A 21190-nucleotide genomic window follows, 5' to 3' on the forward strand; every position below is an offset into this window, starting at 1 on the left:
GTACATTTTATGTGTTCCAGCCCTATGGTGAGAAAGTGGAAGCGCTGGACTACCAGTGCAGGCTCCCCAGAGCTGGGGAGGGTGAGAGCCCCAAGCCTCGGGGGCTGGATCCAGGCAAGCTGGGGGGCCACAGATTCCCCACCCCTGTCCTAATGGATGGGGCAGCAGGCTGGGAGATTGAACTTTTATTTCCAGTCCTGTCAGTGACTTGCTGTGTGAACCTGGACAATTTTTATCTCCTCTGTGCTTCAGTTTCCACATCTGTAAAAATGAAGATAATAATGCTTATCCACTTTTATAAGCACTCCAGATGAAGAATGCTGTATAATTATTCTTATAAGCAAGCTTATTTGTTTATTTTGTAAAGGCTCATCCAACCACAATAGTCTGGGCCCAACATGACTTCTTGCTAATGAAGTAACAGACAATGATGTAGTAGGAGGTAAGGATAATAGGACTGTGCAGGGGCGAGAATACAAGTAGAGAAGAAGTATTTGCAGGATCAGGCAATAGCTGACACGGAACTGATCCAGACTGGCACACCTTGGGCATAGGGCTTACATATTTATCAACTTGTTGAAGGGAAGACCCACAGCTTTGGTTTCATTACATCAGGCCTACAAGGAGCCTGCTAGAGTTAATACTGGAAAATGTTTTCTATAAATCTATGTATTCACTTGTTTATAATTGTGTTGTTAATTATTATTCATGTTGTATTTAAGATGGGCCAGGAACCATGCAGGATATGAAAGAGATATGGTCACTACTCAATAAAGCTTACAATCTAAAGCCCCCATTTTGCAAATCCAAATAATATGACTAGGGTTGCCAGATGGTTTCATCAAAAAAACCGGACACACTTGACATTACTTAACAATCCAGATTACATCTTATTTACAAAATACTGGACATTTATATTTTCTCAATTTGTTTCCTGAACAGAAAGCTCAAATACTGGACTGTCTGGTTCAAAACCGGACACCTGGCAACCCTAAATATGACTACTAGTTAGGGATGTTAAATATTGGTTAATTGTTTAGTTGAGTAACCTTGCGAATTCTTACTGTATCAGAGGCAGCAGCGTGGGGTGCCAGGCAAGAGCTGTCCATGAGAGGGGCCAGTTTAAAAACCAGCTCCCCTCATGGACCACCTGCCTGTTGCCCCTTGCTGCTTCCTCTGATACAGGGGTGACAGCAGCCCCTGTCTAGGGGCTGGGGGGGGGGGGGGGGAAGAGGTCTGAGATCCTGGACCTGGCATGAGCCGGAACTGAGCTAGGTTGCCTTCCTGCCTGGCTCCTAACACACTTTAAATGCAGAGCCACAGTGGGGGTAGATCCCAGACCCATCGCAAGCCAGGTCTAAGACAGGCTGCTGGCTAGCCTTCTTAAAAATTTACTGGTGTGTGTGTGTGTGTGTGTGTGTGTGTGTGGTGGGGGAGAATGCATGTACTATATATATAGCATTAGCCTAAACGCTTTTGCTTATTGGTTAATCATTTAATAGACTACACTATTACATCCCTATTACTAATATGCTTAAAATTAAGCATATGAGTAAAGATCAGCAGGAATGGGACCTAATATTTCAGAGAACATATAGACCCATATCCTGACAAGTATTTAGGTGCCTAACTCCCACTGAATTAGACATGTTGGGAAACTTCCAAAACATTCACTTTCTGAATTTTCTTTAAATTCTGTCCAGATCAAAGGTTTTTAATTGTAGCAAAATTCCTTCAGCCAGTTGGGTTGTGGAAGAGCAGGGGGGAAATATACCTCTCTTTGTTGGGGAAAAAAAGTGGAAGTGGGATTGGGAACTATATGGCACAAAACTTGAGATGATTGTATCCTCACTGAACACTAGGGATGTAGCTTGGTTTGGGGAATTTTTTTAAATTTTAAAAATTTAAAAGCAAGCATTTTAAACACCATGGAAATGTAATTTCTAAAAATGCTTATTAGATAACAGCTGGTTGTCTAATGAAACTCTGTTCCCTTTGTAATCACTGGACTGAACTGACTAGAGACACAAAGGTAAGAGTTGATGAGAATGTGCACGAGGTGGATTTTTAATGTCTCATTAAAAACACATTGTAAGGCATTTTCCTCAGCGGTAACTATTCCTCCACCCACACCGCCATCTTAACAACAGGAATAGGAGGAAATCATAGGCCTAAATACCAAAACAAATCCTGCCCTGCCCACTTCCCCCCAAAAAAGAGAACAGAAGAAAAAGAAAACCCTGTGATTCCTGCAATTAGATGAGGCATAACTACACATATCTGAAAGCTATAATTAATGATGTTTGGAGAGTGAGGCAGGGAAACACCTTCTTAATCCCTTGCAATTCATTATCTGTGGAAGATTTTGGGAGGGACAGTGTGGAAACCTGACAGATTTTGTTCAAAAGAAGCATGAATGTTCCTCCTATATACAGACAATCTATTATAGGGTTCTCTTAAAACTTAGCTGCAACATTCTAGAACTTCTAAGCTTTCATTTAAAGAAAAATTAATTTTCTATTTTTTTCTATTACGAAAGTGCAGCTGTAAATAGAGGTGCTGCTGCTGTAGCACTAACTTAAACTTGCAGAAAACAGTCTCCAAACAAAGGACAGCACCAGCAGGAACACAAGCCATTCGTTTAAAAAAAAAAAAGGTGTGAGCCTTAAACCTCATTTGGAACCATTTAACTATGAGCTGTTTTATGTTTATCTGCAATTACAATGACTCATTCAGAAGAGAGTATGAAGTGTGATGACTACACAACCACGAATGATTAAACAAGAGAGGTTAAGTTTGAGTATGCAAGATATAATGAAAATGTTTTGCATAAACAACACTTCTTTGCCTGAGCTGGAATTATTTTTCAAAGTGTCTTCTACACAGTATTAAAATAAGCCTTGAAAATAACCATGAAATGTAGTGTTCGATCTATATACCTGGTTAATGCTTGGCCTCCCTTGTTTTTTCTTTGAGGTCGTATCCAGTCCCCAAAGAGAAGAAAACCTGCTTCTTCGTTTGCTGGCGGATCTGGACATGGCCTGTGTTCTTCTTCTTACGCCGGACTCCCCAGTGCGAGCTGCCACCTGCCAGTGCCATAAGGTTTTAAAATTAAAGACGGCAGTATCCCACCATTATTTAAAGGCTTTAACGATGAAGTCTAGTGGGAAAATGGGAAAAACTGGAGCAACCAATGCTTATTCACAACAGGAACGTTGATGATTCCAGATCAGCTATTTGCCTCTCACTTTAACATAACTCATTCTTTCCAACTTCATGTATACAAACCATATCTAATGTTTTGGGGGCCCGGTTTGAGTTATTTTAAAGAATCATAGTTTGCAAAGTATGAGTAATCAGCAATGTCTGAAAATTGGGTCCCTTTATAGTGTTTCTGGTTAGGCACCCAGAAAGGGAGGTACCCAAAATGACTAGTCACTTTTGAGGAGCTTGATCTGTGTTTTTATTCTTGTTGTAAAGTGAACTGTGCCCATCTGATGTAAAGTGAACTGTGCCCAACTAAACAAATTCATATCATATCTAGCAGGCCAAATGTCAAGCATTTAAATACAACATTCCCTTAAAGACTAACAGTGTGTTTAAACATAAGAAAAGGGAAGAAGAAGAACTAAGAATAGTCCTGGATTCCTCCAATAGCCAGAGTAAGAGAGGATTTCAAGGCACAATTATTTCCCCAACACTTCTTCATTTCTACATCCTTATCAGGAAGCTTTTGATCTGCTATAATGCCCCAGAATGCATCACTTGGTGACATCACAGTTCCCATGGAATACAGCCCTAGAAGCTCAGGCAGTGACAATTTATTATTCTATAGTACAGTTTCGCAGCTTGAGAGAGAGAGCGAGAGCAGATTGTTACATCAGTTACAGTATTTCCCCATGAAATCTGTGCTATGTAACAAAATGACCCCACCCTTCCTAAGCCCCTAAAATCCAGCCCCATACTTTGTTGGGGTGCCAGCAGTATATGTGATTACACAGAATGATGCAATCTGGGGCATTGCAATTGTGCAAGAGATACTCAGAACAATCCTGTGGGAGCTGAAATGAAGGAAGATAGGTGTCAGCTACCTGGATATTTCAAAACATTGACCCATAACAAGCTATTTCACTAAAGTCTATTTGCGTTTACATAACATGGTAATTGGGAAGGTCTCCCAGTTGGAGAATCCCTCCTGGAAGAAAATAGATATCATCAGAAGCAAAGTTTTGCAAACTTCTTGGGTGTTCCTTCCAATTAGCCAGGCATGATATAGGTAGAATTACCATCTTTGAATCAGAGCACCCAAGCACTACTTTTGTGAGAGAAGGAGCAGCTCAGAGGTGTAACAAGTATGACTTGGGGGGTAAAGTGAAGCAGACACACCTGCCTTGCAACTCCGGAGGCAAATTTCCTGAAACATTCTTTTAAGAGAGTCTCACACACGAAACAATATTTGACTGTCATTTGGCGCACAGTCATAGACAGAACAAAGAAACCTATGCAGCTCTGTGATAAGATGCTGAGAGACTGGCTGTTTTGATATTGTAAGCATGAATATTGTATGAGAACTGGCATATCAGAATACTGGGCTGGTCATCCAGGGTGTGTCTATACTACAGGGTTTTTTCAAAAAAAAAAAAGTGACCTTTGTTCGAAAAAACTTCCCCTGCGTCTAGACTGCTGCCGCGTTCTTTCAAAAGTAAAGAACCTCGGATAACCTCGTTTTGCGAGAAAGAATGCCTTTTTTTGAAAGTGCTCTTTTGAAAAAAGGCGCTATGTAATGCAAACTGTGCTTTTTCGAAAGACAGCATCCAGATTGCCTGGGTGCTCTCTTTCGAAAAAGTGGCTTGCTTTTTCAAAAGTACTGGTGGTAGTCTAGATGCTCTTTTTCAAAAGAGGCCTTTTCGAAAGTATCTTTTGAAAAAGCCTCTTTCGTAAGAAGCTTGTAGTCTAGACGTAGCCCCAGAGAACAGATCTACCAAGAGTAATCATGTTTGTTATCTGGAAAGTGGACAAGTAAGGGAAAAGTAGAAACTGAATGTTACTGCAGGTTTCTTGCTTCATAAAGGTAAACTCTGTTAATATTTACTTAGTTTGTCTATAGTATCTGTCTTGTGTCTGCACAGTTTAGAACAACCATTCTAATAGAGACTTCTGAACATGTCTGCTTAGACCATTTCTATCAATGTAACTTTGGACTTTTTTATCTGAAATTATTTTAATTAAAAAAAGCAATTTAGTGAACAATTTGGGCCTAATCCTCAGCAGATGTTTAGCAATGTAACTGTACTGAAGTCAATAGCAATTTACACAACCTGCATATCTGACGTGTCTCCTATGAGAGGATGAATATGCTGTTGATCTAGTTCGTTATATTATGCTCATCTCCATCATAACACAGAACCCTCAGTGTCAGTTCAGGGTGCCCCATATTTTCTGCAATTTAACTCTACATTTGAGCTACAGCAGTGTAACTGTACCACTGATGCATTATTAAGGGGAGAACTTTTCTTTTCCAAGACAACATATTCAAAATGTGGGGCTCTAGAGAAAGCAATATGAGAAGGTAGAGCTAGCTAAATTCTACGCACTGCAATAAAACTCATCACCTAAAAGCCTCTAGCAAAAGAAAATGTGCATAAATGTAAATGAAGACCCGCTTCTATAAAAATATAAATTCACTAGCAATTATCAGGATGATGATGCTAATCTTTTTATATAAAAGAACAAAACCGCCTCTGACTGAATTACAGCTTTGTATTCACTGAAGGGTACAGCTGACATCTACGAAACAACGGCAGAGTGCGGCTATTTCTGTAAAGCTCTAGGACCCCAAGCCTAAACTACAGGCATGCCATTTAAATTCCTAACAAAAAGCAACAGTGCGCTGTATATTTTTATGGGTTTTAAAGAGCTGTATTGTTATGGTATTCAAATTTAAACCATTTTATCACAGCTGAAGGCTTATTTGCCAAAAGGGAAAGGGTATAGGAGAGGTTTTAGTCTTTTTGCTGGAGCACCAGGAGTTGATCACTGCTGGAGACAGGATACAGGACTAGATGAGCCAATAATCATATTCACTCTGTGGGAAAGTTGGTCTTGCCATAGTGGGTATGATCCCACACACTGAAGTCAATGTAAAGACTCCAATTGACTTCACTGGGGTTTAGATCAGACCATATAAGATCATACCCTCTAGGATGGACCGCCACCTTGTCGTGGTTGGAGGGCTTGCGTGTCTCAATGACCCCTAGAACTATGCTGGCTGGAGCTTTGTGCTCCTGGTAGGGTTTCCCATGCCAGACAGGTCGAAGGGTAGAGACCAGACGAAGTGTGGTCCCTGGTCCTCCAGGTTGGGGGTTTGGCACAGGGCTAACCACCCTGTCCTAGGAAACATTTGGGGTTACGAAAACAGCAACAAAGAAAACTTTCACGAACAGGTGTGATGGACCTTTAGGGTCTCCTCAAGGGGTGAATGTCAGTGGTGAAGCCACTTTGTGGAAGCCACTGGCAGGATGATAGAGGTTTTGAACACCAAAACAAAGAAAATTGCACTCCACTGGAAACCAGATGGGAAGAGAAAGAGAGGAAGACCAAAAACAACCTGGCGCCGAACGGTAGAACAAGAATTAAAAGACCATCATCACACTTGGGGAACAATAGGCGCTTTGGCCTGCGACCGACAGAAGTGGAAGGACTTTGTTGCTGCCCTATGCGCCATTGGCGTAACAGGCAGTAAGTAAGTAAGTAAGTATATAAGATCACAGGCACTAAAGATGGGCCCAAGCTGCAAAGTTCACAGCCAGTGCTAAATCTCCTCAAATTTCAGAATTGGGCACATCCAGACTTTTGGTTCAGCCCACTGGAGAAATGGGGACCAACCTGCAAAGTCTGGATCCAAATCACCTCAAAGTTTGGATTAGGGATTTTGGATCCGCGTCATGTTTAAAACCCACAATGCCACACTGTCTATAAGGACGTTCTTGGCTCCATTATGACTTTTGCAGCTACATTGAGCATTGTATTTCTAATGGCACTATTTATAATGCATATCTGGCATGAATATTATACAGGTATAAAAGGTGTGGTTTTACTCTTAAGAAGTACAGACTTGATATCAAACCTCCTTTAAGACAATCACTTCGGAGTATCCATTTTTTAAATTAGATCAAAGACATGTATCCACCCCCACATGTAGAAAATCCCTGGATGCTGAAGTAAGAATTTACCCCGCAGACACCAACACCAGCATTTGTTGATTTAATCTCTCTGTGAAACCACCAAGAGATTTATAGTTTAGCACTGCTGACCTCTGGCCTCAGTTGAAACTCACCAGCGCATGAAAAGAAGATACTGAAAAGATTCCAAGACGGCCCATTGCAACTTTAGTTGGACGACTTGCGAAAGCAAGTAGTCTTTTTGGGTTTGGCAGCTCCCCTCCTTGGAGGCTAGCTAAATAACAACGATACCGAAACAGGTCCATTTGGAACTGTTCAAGATTCTGCTCCCAAACAAAGATCTGCAAAAATTGAGAATTGGAGAATGGTAGGAAGAGAAAAAGACCACAATAGTAAATATCATTTTAAAATAAATAACACTAGAAAAATCACATTAAATTAAATCTTCTGTCAACATTGATTGCATTTTCAAAGAGGGAATATAAACACAATTCAAAGTTTTTTAATTAGCCGAACAACAAATATGTGTATGATCATGGAAGAAAACTTCTCCCAAGGCAACTGCTACTTTGATTTCATGCTAATTAACAGTATTAAAATTCTATTTTTCATTTCCCTCGTTTCCCAGGATTTTCTTATGACCAGTTCCTAAGGGGCAGCTTTTATACATCAAGGACAAGAAAGATATGAGAAGACCACAAAACCAAACAAGATTCCACAAATAGAGTCCTGACTCTTCCTCATCATCAGAAGTAGTTTAAGAATCAATGAAGCCTGGTGTTGTACAGTACATGAAAAAGACATGAGGTACACTGGAGATAATTAATCTTATCAATGGAAAAGCACTATCATCAGCCAATGTGAAGACTTATTTAAGCAATTCAAATTACTGGTACAAAATATTTTCTGTATGCTAAAAAAAAAGCAAGATAAAGAGACAGAAAAACTGATCTGTCCTCTGCTTGTGGATTTAAAGCTTTTGAAAAGAACCATTTGAACAGCAAGATAAGTATCCCTTCCCTCTCTCACCTCCTCTCAGAGGTTTTTGCCGGGTGGGAAATCTCTGGAACTCAGCACATTAAAGGTCCAGAAGCTCCCTCCTTCTATGGTAACAATTCCAAACTCATTTGGCAGCCTTGGTCAAAGTACTGCTGTCTAATGAAGTGGGATCCGTATGTTAGTTTCCTAAAATAAGGTGCCGTTGTGACAGCAGGAGAGCATCTGCTCTACAATTTTTGTTTGTCAAATGCAGCTAAGCTGTCCACTTTAAGTTGGAAGTACAAGCAACAGAGAAGTCATGGTGGCAATGCTAGCTATAAAGTTGATAAAAGCAAACAGAATTGAGGTAGTTTCTTAGTTCCATACTTAGGTAGGAAGAGCACAGAGGAATCAATTTGTTGAATATTTAAGCCTGTAACAGCAGCAGCATTTACAAGTCTCTAAGATATTTTATATTAATCTGGTTTAGGTAAACAAGCAAGATTACCTGATCAAGTATAGTCTTCTTCTTCTTGGAATCCGTTACTGAGGACAGCTGCATTTCTCCCATTTTTTTCATTTTCTCATCCATATCTATCTTCTGTTCCAGCTTTTTTATTTCGGTTTTCAAAAGTTTGACTGTGTCCTCTTTGTGATGTTGTCTTGCTACTGCTGTTGCACAAGCAGAATGGATTGCAGTGATCCAGTTTTCTAGTTCTGTCTGGCTAGAGGTCTAAAGAGACGGAAAGAGAAAAAGTCAGGATCCTCTTAAAATTGATTAGAGATTAACAAATGCAATTTCCAGGAGATTCCTCTTCCCTTGATCTCAAGAACCAAAAGCCTTAAATCCACTTATATCAGAAGAAATAAAAAAATGTCATTCTGTATTTCAGGAAACAGGCCATTTTAACTGACTACCCTGCATTCAGTATTTAGAATTACACACATATCTATGCCTAGCAGCTGTAGCATATTTGCTAGCAAGTACTTAAAATTACCTTCCTTGGCCTTTGTAAAGCTATAATAATTTGTAGCATTAAATGGAATTTTTTAGACTACAAATTCCTTGAGGCAGGCAACAGATCTGTCTCCATATTCCCAATAGCGTGGGGAATATGGCTGGCATGCAACAATTAATAATAAATTAATGAAATAATATATGACCATAGTATCAGCTAATAGCTTGACACTAGTGGTAAGGATAGCTATTTCCAAATGAAAGTCTCAAAGCACTTTATAGTCATTTATGATTCAATCTTCACAAACACCCTTGGGAAGCAGGCAAGTACGATTATCTGTACAGGCAGTCCCCAGGTTACGTACAAGATAGGGACTGTAGGTTTGTTCTTAAGTCGAATCTGTATGTAAGTCGGAACTGGCATCCAGATTCAGCCGCTGCTGAAACTGATCAGTTTCAACAGCGGCTGAATCTGGACGCCAGTTCCGACTTACATATAGATTCAACTTAAGAACCCCAGGCGTCCCCAAGTCAGCTGCTGCTGAATCTGATCAGCAGCTGATTCCAGGAAGCCCGGGGCAGAGCAACTCTGCCTCGGGCTTCCTGTAGTCAGCCGCTGGTCAGTTTCAGCAGTGGCTGACTTGGGGACTCCTGGGGCAGAGCAGCTCGGGTGCTGCCGGGTTGGTCCAGTAGCGCCAAGGAGCGGTGCTGCGGGACCAACCGGCAGCGCCCCACCTGCTCTACCACAGGCTCCGGGCTTTGCTCCACGTCTCCCTGGTCTGCTGGGGGGGGGAGGGGGCACTAGCTGCGTCCCCCCCCAGCAGACCAGGGAGACGCTAAGCAAAGCGGCGGAGGACCCGGGACTGGACCCGCGGCGCTTCCAGATCAGCTGATCAGCAAAGCGGCGGAGGACCCGGGGCTGGACCCACGGCGCTTCCAGATCAGCTGGTCTGCAGATCAGCTGGAAGTGCCGCGGGTCTGGCCCCGGGTCCTCCGCCGCTTTGCTCAGCGTCTCCCTGGTCTGCAGATCTGGAAGCTGATCTGGAAGCGCCGCGGGTCCGGTCCCAGGTCCTCCGCCGCTTTGCTCCGCGTCTCCCTGGTCTGCTGGCTTCCCCAGCAGACCAGGGAGATGGGGAGCAGCTTTTCTCTCCCCGGAGGAGGCGGGCGGCAGGACCAGGTGTCCCACCGCTCCAGTCCTCCGGGGCGAGAAAATCCCTGTTCGTAACTGCGGATCCGACATTAGTCGGATCCGCGTAACTCGGGGACTGCCTGTATATTACAGATGGGAATGAGGACATATAGTAGTTAAATGACTGGCCTGTATCACAGAGCAAGTAATGAAAGAGCTGGAAATATTAACAAGATCTCCATAACACCAATCCTGTGCTTTAACCACTGAACAATTCACCTTTCTTATAACACTAACAGGTGGCTGAGAACAAACTCACTTAAGATACTGCAGTGATGGGCAGCAGTATAAAACCCTTACATAGGAAGACAGGAGCTATGTCGTCACTAAAAATGCCTTAGATTGTAAAAATGGAAGTAAATTAACCTTTAAAAAACAAAAGGCTTGTGGGCTTGATTCTCAATTACGCTAACAGCCCTTTTGAACCATGATGGTAAATATAAAGAAGACTTAAAATTGATGTAAAGGACCTTTAACCTGAATGAGAATCTACTCATATCTACTGCTGCTAACAGGAGCTCCTGACCTTTCATAAGAATATTCAGTAGAGATTCCAGGTACCTGAAAATAAAATGTTAAATGGTACCTCTCTTCTTTTGTTAACAGATGAATGAGTTTCCTCTCTCCATTTTCTCTTTCCAGTTTTCTATTGGCTTTATTAGAAAGCCTTCTGGCAAATGATTAACAATCTACGTTTTTCACACAAACAATAATAGCTAGTTTACATTACCATGCTTCCTCTCTTGCTCATTTTTTTTTCTGCCCATTTACTTTTCTATTTATCAGATCCATGTTTTATTACACTTGTTGCTATTCTAATCTGGAAAGGTCACCCTATATCCTCCCCTACTTGGAGGGACAAGAGAGACAAGGTAGGTGAGGTAGTATCTTTTTTATTGAACCAGCTGCTCTTGGTGGAAGGGACCCAATTTGAGCTTCAGGTCTCAAAAATTTAAGTTTTCAGGCTTATCTTTTGAAGGCATTGTGCACGTTTCCCAGGAGGATCATAAATGAGAGGTCAGATGTGGATTGATTGTTCTGTGAAAAGCGTTCACCCACAAGTACTCGGGTGTGTCTGTCTTCTGTCATTTACGAGCATAGTGATTGTCTGGTCTCACCCACACAGTTGTTGGAGCATTTGATGCATTGGATGAGATATGTCTGCAGGTTTTGCATCTATTGTTCTGGCAGGTCTAGTGCACTTTTGAATTGTTGTGTCCCATTCTGTGGGGAGTTTGCTTCTCCAGCTTAATGAGGTTGGGGTTTATTTGAAGGCCAGAAGAGGGGGTTCAGGAAATACTTCTTTCGGGATCTGTTCCCATCAAATATAGTTGTACTTTGATGATATCCTGCATGAGTTCCAGTGTGGGGAGGTAGGGAAAAACTAGAGCTATAGACTTGGTGGGTTTTGTTCTTCCCTGGACCATTCCAGGGTATTTGGGTGGCCTGTTCCACAATGCAATCTACTTTCTTGGTAGGGTGAAAGTTCTGTCCCTTCCACAAACATAAGTTGGTCCAATAAAAGATATTACCTCAGCCACCCATGTCTCTCATATCCTTGGACCAACATGGCTACAACAATACTGCAAACATATCTGCAGGGATGCCAACCTAAAGAGGCCATGAAAAAGAATGATCTTGAGGTAAAACACTGGACTCCTGGGAGCTGGGATTAGTTCTCAGTTCTGCGTTGGACTTTCAGTGTGACCACGGGCACATAAGGCCCTTCATCATCCTTTGCCTCAATTTCTCATGTGAAAAATGGGGATAAAATTCCCTTACCTCACAAGCTGTTGCAGGAATAAATGTGTCACAGTATGTGAAACACTCAGACATACTGGTGGTAAGTTATGGTTGTTTTCTCCTCTCAAGTTTACAGCTAAGATTGCAGCATTTCCCAGACTTTGCAAAGCTAAACTCACCTTCAGGAACATGCAACTATCTAGAATCCCCTTCAAATCCAATCTGTATTGTTAAAGGCTCACTCTTCTATATTCACATAACTTCTATACATACCCTACTGATCCCCTGCACCTGGCTTCTCTCAACAAGTGCACATATGAAGGTGGGGAGCCTGCTAGACTAGTGTATGTGACGTGGGTGTTATTACATGAAAGTCCAGCATTCTGATTTGAGATATTTTCTTTAGCTATGAAAGATATTTCAAGTACTTCTTTTTCATCCTTATAAAATAAAAAGTAAGTCTCCTAACCCTCACTAATTTACAGCACACTGTAAAACAAAGTTTTATAGTCAATTATATGTAGTACTCAACAGACTTCCTTTGCATGTCAACCTTTAACAGTAATCACATGAGTATTGTCTTGTGGCTAAACAACCTGCAGCTAACATCCCATCTTGTTCTAATTAAGCCTAATGATGGTAACTCATCCATAAATATCACCACAGCAATCTGCATCTTCCTACTCCACCAGAGGATGGTGAAGATGGTGAGGATGTCTGCATCTTCCTACTCCACCAGAAGTGATCGTTATTTGCTTAAACACCTGATCCAATTTTTATCTATGACAATGCAAAGATTCCCGTGAAGGCCCAGTTCAGAAAAGCAATTAAGCACATGCTGAAGCCTCCTTTTCTTTTAGGAAATTAAAGGTGTTGTTAAGGATAAGCATATGCTAACATACTTTCCTGAATGGGAATGCTTTCTGGAGTTCCTAGGAGCTGGATCAGGCACATATTCAGATAATTAACTCTTCTATTGATACCAGAGAAACTGTACTGAATTTCCATATTAAATCTAAACAAGCTCACAGCAATCAGATCAGCTCTCATTCACTAAGGAATTGGTGATCAGTAGAGCTTTTCTTGGGGAGCGGTGCTACTGAAATCAAGCAAACTATTTGTGCAGTACAGGTGGAACCTTTCTAGTCCAGCACCTTCGGGACCTGACTGGTGCTGCACCAGAGAATTTGTCGGACCACAGGAGGTCAATATTGTTGAGCAACATTACCAACACTTCCCCTGCTCACTGGGCTCTTAGTCGACACTGAAAGGTAAATTAGAGCTACACAGCAGCACAGAACACTGAGAGCCAGGGCTGGTGGCTGAAAAAACTTCATGGGACTATGGGAACCTTGGCCACACCCCTAATAAGGGGAAACCCAGCCAACTAAAATCATGCCAGACCATGGGTGTTGCCGGACCAGAGAGTGCCACACTAGAGAGGTTAAACCTGTACCTAGAGAGGTACAATTGAGAGTCAGGGTGGCAGGAGCTTGTCCTTATAATATAAAACCCTTTTGTATACAGATGATGGAGAAAAATCATTAAAATAAGGCAAAAAAATCTATTTTATTGTGTGTCCAAATATGTGGTAATCTACAGTGCAATAATTGTAAAATGTCCTATTTTTCTATTAAAATAATATTTTCATGTCAGATTCACATTTTGTTTGGTGTTTTTTTGGGGGGGAGGAGGGTGTTTTTGGTTAAGCACTTTCAGAGTTTAATCCTTTTTTTGGACATTAAGCAAATGGGCCAAGAGGACTGTTCTTCCTCCAGCAGAAAGGAAAGACTTGTAAACAACTTGGATGTATCTCTATGTGAGTATGTGGTGTGGCAAGTTGCACAGAATTTCTGGTAAATGCATCTGACATCCACATGTAATGGATCTGTGTAGGCATGTTAGGAACTGACTGACAGAGAATTATAGTGTAGGAGGTGTCTGATGTCTTTGGGTGCAATGCAGTGAGAAAGGCTCTTACAAAACATATAATATTAAACTGCGGCTTTATGTTTCCACTAAGCCTACAGTCTCCATTGGGTAGGAATAATCTACTATAGCACCTTTGTACTTAAAAAAAAATGAATATAACATCTTGTTTTGTATTAATGTACCTGCACGTTAGTAGCTTAGAAACACTGTTGAACAGCAATGCACATGTTCCAGCAAATTTATGTCCATCCGATTAAGCCCCGGGGCTACAATCATTTACAAATTATTTCCACAATTATGGCTGACTCCCTTTCCTTCTCCCCAAATCCACCCCTGCATTTCCCTCATGTTCTGCTCTTTTAGAATTACATGGGCTTCATTATACAGGATACAAAAAAAAAAAAAAAAGATTTCATAAATCACAATAATTTACTTTGAAAATGTTCATTTTTGCTCTTTCCCACATAATGTTACATGAAAATCTAGTCATGACATTATGACACAGAGCTTTTAATGAATAAAGGCCTTGTGTTGCCACAGAAGAAATTTATTGAGTGTGACCTTTTCTGTATTTAGCTTCTATTGGAATTAATTTTACAAGAAGGAAGGTTTTCCAAAAGAAATGCAAATGAAAGATTTTATACGTATGTAAATAGATCTGATGGTCGTGATGCTTCACAGCTTATTTAATTCATGCTGAGGCCACATGCTACTGTATTTGCCCCCTGGAAGGAAGCATTCCACAATGACAAAACCCAAACCAACCAAAAAACTCCTAGGAGAAAGGCATTGTGAAGAGGAGGGAAGCAGCAAATAAATAAAATATTAGTTATGAAAAAATATACCAGGATTTCAGCAATGCAAATGAGGGCAGAATGTAACCTTTTGTGTGTATAAATATCATGAGCCAATATCATCAACTGGTGTAAATTAGCATAGCCACACTGAAATCAATACAGCTTTTACAATTTACATAAATTGAGGATTGGGCCTCACTTTTATAAAAGCAAGCCATACATTTGAGATGTCTGCTTTTAAAGGTTCATTATAAAATATCGGGGGCAAGCATTCTGCAAGAGTGGGTTGGATTACAGAATTATAGTAAAATCCAGACCTTTTTTTCCCATTTGATCCAGGATTTACATTCCCAAATTGTTACTAGACCAAAAAAAAAAAGTCACTAAATGAGAATATCTGCAACAAAAAGGTGGGCTTATAAAGTAACAAGAGTATGGCTGGGAAATGACAGCTGAATGCAGGCTAGTCATTCTATTTGGTAAGTAAAGATAATGTCAGCTCTTAGCTGAAAGGAGCTTTTGGTGTGAAAGGAAAGCTGGATTGGACCCCTAAAAACTGATCAGGGAGGGGTATTATTTCGTAATTAAATCAACAACTGGCCTTTGTATAGTTTTAAGGTTTTCTTTAAACTACCAATGAACTATAACTTGTAAATAAAGAAAAAAAAGTATCTGGTTTAATGTTTAAAATCTGCAAGTCATTTAGAACCAGTGAATGCACTGAGCTAGGAAAGTGAAATGTTCAGCAGAGTCTTCAGTGAGTGATGTGGGCTTCGGCACTGTGAACTGTAATGGAAAGAACCTGTGAACCCCAAATATTTCCAGTGAATTGACAAAACTCAAGCTCATAAAAATTTCTCCTGTCTCTCTGTAAGGTCCTATCTTCAATTGCATAGCTACTGTGACAGGGGGATTGTGTTTTAGCCATAGTTTGAAGGGTTCAACTGGGTGTTGCCATCCAAACTGCAAACCTGGGGCAGGAGCAAAATTTGCTACTCTCCCTCCCCCACGCCCAAACACGTGGCCCCATTACCCTGACTGGACCTGCCCTCCCAAATATAGAAGTCAAACAATGCCTATGGTTTTAGCCTTTCTGGGGCACTATAGACTGTAGTTTGATCTTGCCTGTGGAGGTGGGAGAAAACCATGTTATAACCATGGCACTAAGTTGTATTAAAGTTCTGGTTTTCATTTGCTAATATATTACTGGTTGACTTTTAAACCTATCTACACAAGCACAAAGCACAGCATGTTATAAAATAGTAGACATAAGGGGGTAAAAGGGATCTGAATTTGGCGTTAAATCCCCTCAGGGTTGTTTTTTCTACATAATGAATGAATGCTACTGAGCAGGAATGCCATCCTTTCTACTCGCCTAGAGCAAGTCCTGACCCCACTGAAGCCAATGGGAATTTTGCCATGGATTTCAATAGGGGTCAGAATTTCACATGAGTCTGGAAAATGAGCAAGAGTTAAAAAGAGAACAATTCCTTAGAACTCAACAGAACAAACCTGAAAGAGGAATGCATCCCCTAGGGAATTGCTGAGGCAGAAAACAAAATCTTTCTTTGGGTGCTCAGGCACTGCTTGCACTATACTGTTTTCCACCCAGACAGCATGCTTAGGGATGCTGTTGTGGTCTATTCCAGATCTGCCATCACCCTCATAGAAGAATAACGTACATCCTGGGGAAAACACAAGAAAGGCATTAGCAAGCAGCACATTTAAACATTAGAAAGCCACATCTATTCAACACTTTCTAGCATAAGAATGTAGCACTCACACTCTGAGTCCTCCAAAATTAAATCAATAAATACTTGGGCAGTTATAGCAATGCATATATATGGATCTTCCATACAGACTACTTAAAATCTATTGGTCTGGTAGGAGACATCTGAAGGAAATGTTTCAGAATGTACTACATAGTTCCCAGTAACACTGATGGTAATCTTAAAAGTAAATACCTTTACCACCTATTGACAATGTATTTCTCTGCTTTTGGAAACATGGGTGAAAATGCTGAAAAGTGTCCTTCTACCTATATTTTTCTCCAACCATACTTTATTGCAATAGTGTTAGCACGCTCACATACCTGTTTGCTTGTTTACAAACATTGTATTAAACCTTTAATTTTATGTCCTATTTCTCTTTCCAGAACTTGCCCTCATTTCTGCCTTCATTCAGGACAATGAAGTGCATCTGTCAGGCAGAGCAATGGCCTTTGAACTGACTGACATGCTTTGTCGCAGGAAAGCTAAGTTGGAACACCCTTTTGTCTGATTCACCAAGCAGTCAGACTGAGAACAAGGAGTGGCAGGATTCATAGGAAGAGCCAGTGTAAATCTACTTGTGAGCAAGGTTTGTGCGTATGAGCCTTTTTGGAGGAAAGAGATAGTGGAAGTAGGAATTTGCATCTGGATAGGCCTTGTGCTACATTGGTAGGAACCAATTCCTCTCTTCATCACCTCCAGTCTTCACTTGCTTCTCTCCTGGAACTTTCCGTCAGGGATATACGAGGAGGAACTAACACACCTATCAGTACTATACAGTTTGCTCAAGACATCACTTGACTCTCACTGTGGCTCATTAGAAGCAATCACCTACTCTGCCAGCAGCTCCATTCTCTTATTGGTGTTGGTCCCATGCCTTGCGCCCCTCACTCAGTCATTGCACTCTGCCCTGCCTGACATTTTAGAGGAGAGGCATTACCAACATAAGTAGAAAAGTGGGCAGGAGAGCACCAGCAGAGGTTGAAAAAAGAGAACAAGACAAATATGATTTAAAATTAAACCACATGGTTGATTTTTTAAAAATGATAGTAGGCTTACTCCAAAGCCATCAATGCTGATAGACTATATTCACTGAATTCATTCTAACTAGAAGATTTACCCAGCACTGCTCAGGTCTTTTATAATTTTTTGTTTTTCTTCATTTACATCATTGCTCAGGGGGAGGAGGGTTAAGGATGGGGGGTTCAGTGTGCAGACTGCTCTGGGAAGAGAGAACTACCCCAGCCCTCACTCAATAAAGCAGCTTGGGGCCAAAAATCTGTAAACCTCATTCTCTGAGGAATAATGCCTATTCCAAAAGAGCTATTTTGAAATAAGGTGCGTGTGGATGCTTCACTGATACGATTTCGAAACAGCCCCTCACCAGGGCCATTCTAAGTTATTCCTCCCTAGTGCCTCCTGGATTGCTAAATCGAGATAGCACATCTACATTGGGAAGCCTGCCTCGGACTAATTTTGAGGCTTCCCTGCAGTGTAGACATGCTATTACGAAATAAGCTATTTCAAAATAACTATTCCAGAATAGCTTATTTCGAAATAGCTGTGCAGTGAAGACGTACCCTAATTTTAATATCTCTGCACTTTCTGCTACCATTTATATAAACATTTAAATTTAATAATGAACCTCTAGCTTTTTTGTTGAAAATAATGGTGAGAATGGAAATTGATGTATGGTTACCCCTTAATCCAATTTGGCAGAAAAATAATTGCAGCCAAACAATAGCAGCTGTTAACTTCAAAGCTTAGTTTAAATGTTACATTATTAAGCCACAGCAATCAAAGACACAAACACTGGACCTGGGTCAAGGCACTTTAAAATAACATTGCCTTTATGCTCATCCTTTCCCTCCCGCCCTCCCATGGCTCTTTGTTTACCAATTCTTCACAGCCAGACTTTCCTGTCACATTGCCTCAGTTAGAAGGAGATTAGGGGTTCACTCCGCTTCCTCAGCTATGGAATTTCTCTTCTTTTATTTCCCCAACCTTCGTAACAGGTACAATGAAGGGCTGATGCTCACAATTTGTTTTTAAAATGCTGCTTCAAACACTGATACATGCCATCTCGCAAAAACTATAGTCAAAAACCTATTTTTCCTCTCTCAAGCTCTTCAGGTTCCTTTCCAAAGGCTAGTCTCTTAGGGTATGTCTACACTACCCCGCTAGTTCGAACTAGTGGGGTAATGTAGGCATACCGCACTTGCAAATGAAGCCCGGGATTTGAATTTCCCGGGCTTCATTTGCATAAGCGGGGCGCCGCCATTTTTAAAACCCCGCTGGGTCGAACCCCGTGCAACGTGGCTACACGGGGCATGAACTAGGTAGTTCGAACTAGGCTTCCTAGTTCGAACTACCGTTACTCCTCATTTCACGAGGAGTAACGGTAGTTCGAACTAGGAAGCCTAGTTCGAACTACCTAGTTCGTGCCCCGTGTAGCCGCCCTGCACGGGGTTCGAACCAGCAGGGTTTTAAAAATGGTGGCACCCCGCTTATGCAAATGAAGCCCGGGAAATTCAAATCCCGGGCTTCATTTGCAAGTGCGGTATGCCTACATTACCCTCCTAGTTCGAACTAGGAGGGTAGTGTAGACATACCCTAAGGGACAGTCAATATAAAAAAGAAAAACTATGTCACAGAACCTAGCTACAACATGGTTTTTCCCTTGACCGGCTTAAAACATGGTTCCATTTTGTAGCGTACTCAAAACTTGCTCATGCTTTTGGTAGTCCTGTGCACATTATGAAGGCTGTGTTGTTACCAGACTCCCTGACACTTCTACTCGTAGTGCACACAGGCTCTTTCAAAGCAGAGAAATGGATGACTGAGTCCAAATATGAGCTTGGTTTCCACACTACACTGCTTAAGATGATTGCACAAAGATTCCCGGAAGGCCATTTTACAGAGCCCATTTTAATCTTGTATGCATGTTTATTATTGTTCTTACTTATTTGTATTATAGTGAGCGTGGCCGACAGCCACCACTGACCCTGGAGCAAGGTGCTGGGGACTAGGGGGGGCTCCATGCCTGAGAAAGGGACACGGCTGAAGGAAGAAGGGGCAGGGCTAATGGCAATCAGCTCTTAAGGCCTCCTAGTCCAGTGTTTCTCAACCCAGTGGTACGAGTACCCTTAGAGGTACAGTAAACTTCCGATAATCCAGCACCTTTAGGACCCAGGGGGTGCCAGATTATCAGATATGCCGGAGTACCAGAAGGGGGGCTATGAAGGGTCTGGGGTGAGGTCGGCGGGGAACTGCGCAATGTGGGTGAGGGCGGCACTGCGGGACCAACCCGGCAGCACCCCAGCTGCTCTGCCCCCAGTTTCCCCAAGTCAGCCGCTGGTCAGTTTCAGCAGCCGGGGAAAGAGCAGCTCCAATTGTCCGGCTGGCCAGAGCACTTCCGGGTTCCAGTTGGTGCCGGAATATCAGGAGCGCTGGACCACTGGATGCCGGACAATTGGAGTTTTACTGTACTTGAGAGAAATCTGGGGGAGTACGTCAACACAACTGAAATTTGGAGAAAACTGAATTTTTGTTTTAAGTTTTACAGCGCTTTATTATTTTTGTACTTTTTACACCCAAAAATTTAATCGCCCACCAGGCTATGATTAAGTTGTTTAAACAAATGTGTTGCAATGGAGGAAAAAAATTGTGTGTGTCTGAAAACTGTAGGCACCAAGGTTACTTATAATTTTTTTTAAAGGGGTACTTTATTAAAAAAGGTTGAGAAACACTGTCCTATACCATGGTGCTTCCCCAGCCCTCCCATGACAATTGAAATGAGCCTGGGAGCTCCAGGCCCCTTTGAATCTCCAGGCCCTGGGACAATTACTCCCTTTGCCTCCCCCGCCTCTGTCTGCAGGGGTCATTACAGTACAAATTGAATCTCTTTAGTCCAGTTCCCTTGGGACCTGACCAATGCTGAACCAGAGAATTTGCCGGGCGAGGGGAGGTCAATATTGTCTAGCAGCATTACCATAATGTCCATTGCTTAATGGGCTGTTAGAAGAGACTAAGAGGTAAATAAGAGCTAAATAACAGCACAGAACACTTAGAGCAAGGACTGATGCCCGTAAACAAATTTTATGGGACCATAGGAAACATGGCCAAACACCTGATAAGTGGACAACCAGCTAACTAAAATCATGCTGGATCAGAGATGTTGCCAGACCACAGAGGTTCAACCTGTAGTATCTACAGTCTCCAAATGAGATCATCGCCTCATTGTACTATGTGCTGTACAAATTAGAGATGTAATTGTGCAGTCGATTAATTGATTAACCAATAAGCAAAAGATTATCAGTGAATGCTATAACACACATTTCCCACCACCCTTGCCAGTACATTTTTTAGCAGGCTGGCCAGCAGTCCGGTTCAGTCCCATCTTGCACTGGGTCCACAACCTACCCCCGCTGCAGCTCTGCATTTAAAGTGTATTAAGAGCCAAGCAGGTAGGCAGCCTGACTCATTTCCGTCTCGCGCCAAGTCCAGGAGCTTAGACTGCACCCCGGACAGGGGCTACTGCTACCCTGCACTGCTGCCTCTGTATGAGAGGCAGCAGCATGGGATGACAGGCAACCGGTCAGTGGGGGGACCTGGTTTTTAAACCGGCTCCCCTCGCAGACCAG

At 41.9% G+C, this 21190-nt stretch overlaps 1 protein-coding gene across 6 annotated transcripts in view; it reads right to left on the bottom strand.

Annotated features, from left to right (window-relative positions):
- TIAM1 (TIAM Rac1 associated GEF 1) overlaps positions 1-21190 on the bottom strand; it is a 289451-nt gene that overhangs the window by 80641 nt on the left and 187620 nt on the right. For all 6 annotated transcript variants that reach the window (XR_012897942.1, XR_012897941.1, XM_075910641.1 and 3 more), the window contains 4 exons: positions 16291-16463; positions 8668-8892; positions 7337-7522; positions 2940-3086 (listed from right to left, as the gene is read on the bottom strand). Coding sequence is in view for 4 of the 6 variants with exons in the window: in XM_075910641.1 (XP_075766756.1) it covers positions 2940-3086; positions 7337-7522; positions 8668-8892; positions 16291-16463 (731 nt within the window). In the remaining 2 variants the exon portion in view is untranslated. The remainder of the gene's footprint in view (positions 1-2939; positions 3087-7336; positions 7523-8667; positions 8893-16290; positions 16464-21190) is intronic.

Source organism: Pelodiscus sinensis, chromosome 1 (assembly GCF_049634645.1).
Source record: "Pelodiscus sinensis isolate JC-2024 chromosome 1, ASM4963464v1, whole genome shotgun sequence".
NCBI classification, from domain to species: domain Eukaryota; kingdom Metazoa; phylum Chordata; order Testudines; family Trionychidae; genus Pelodiscus; species Pelodiscus sinensis.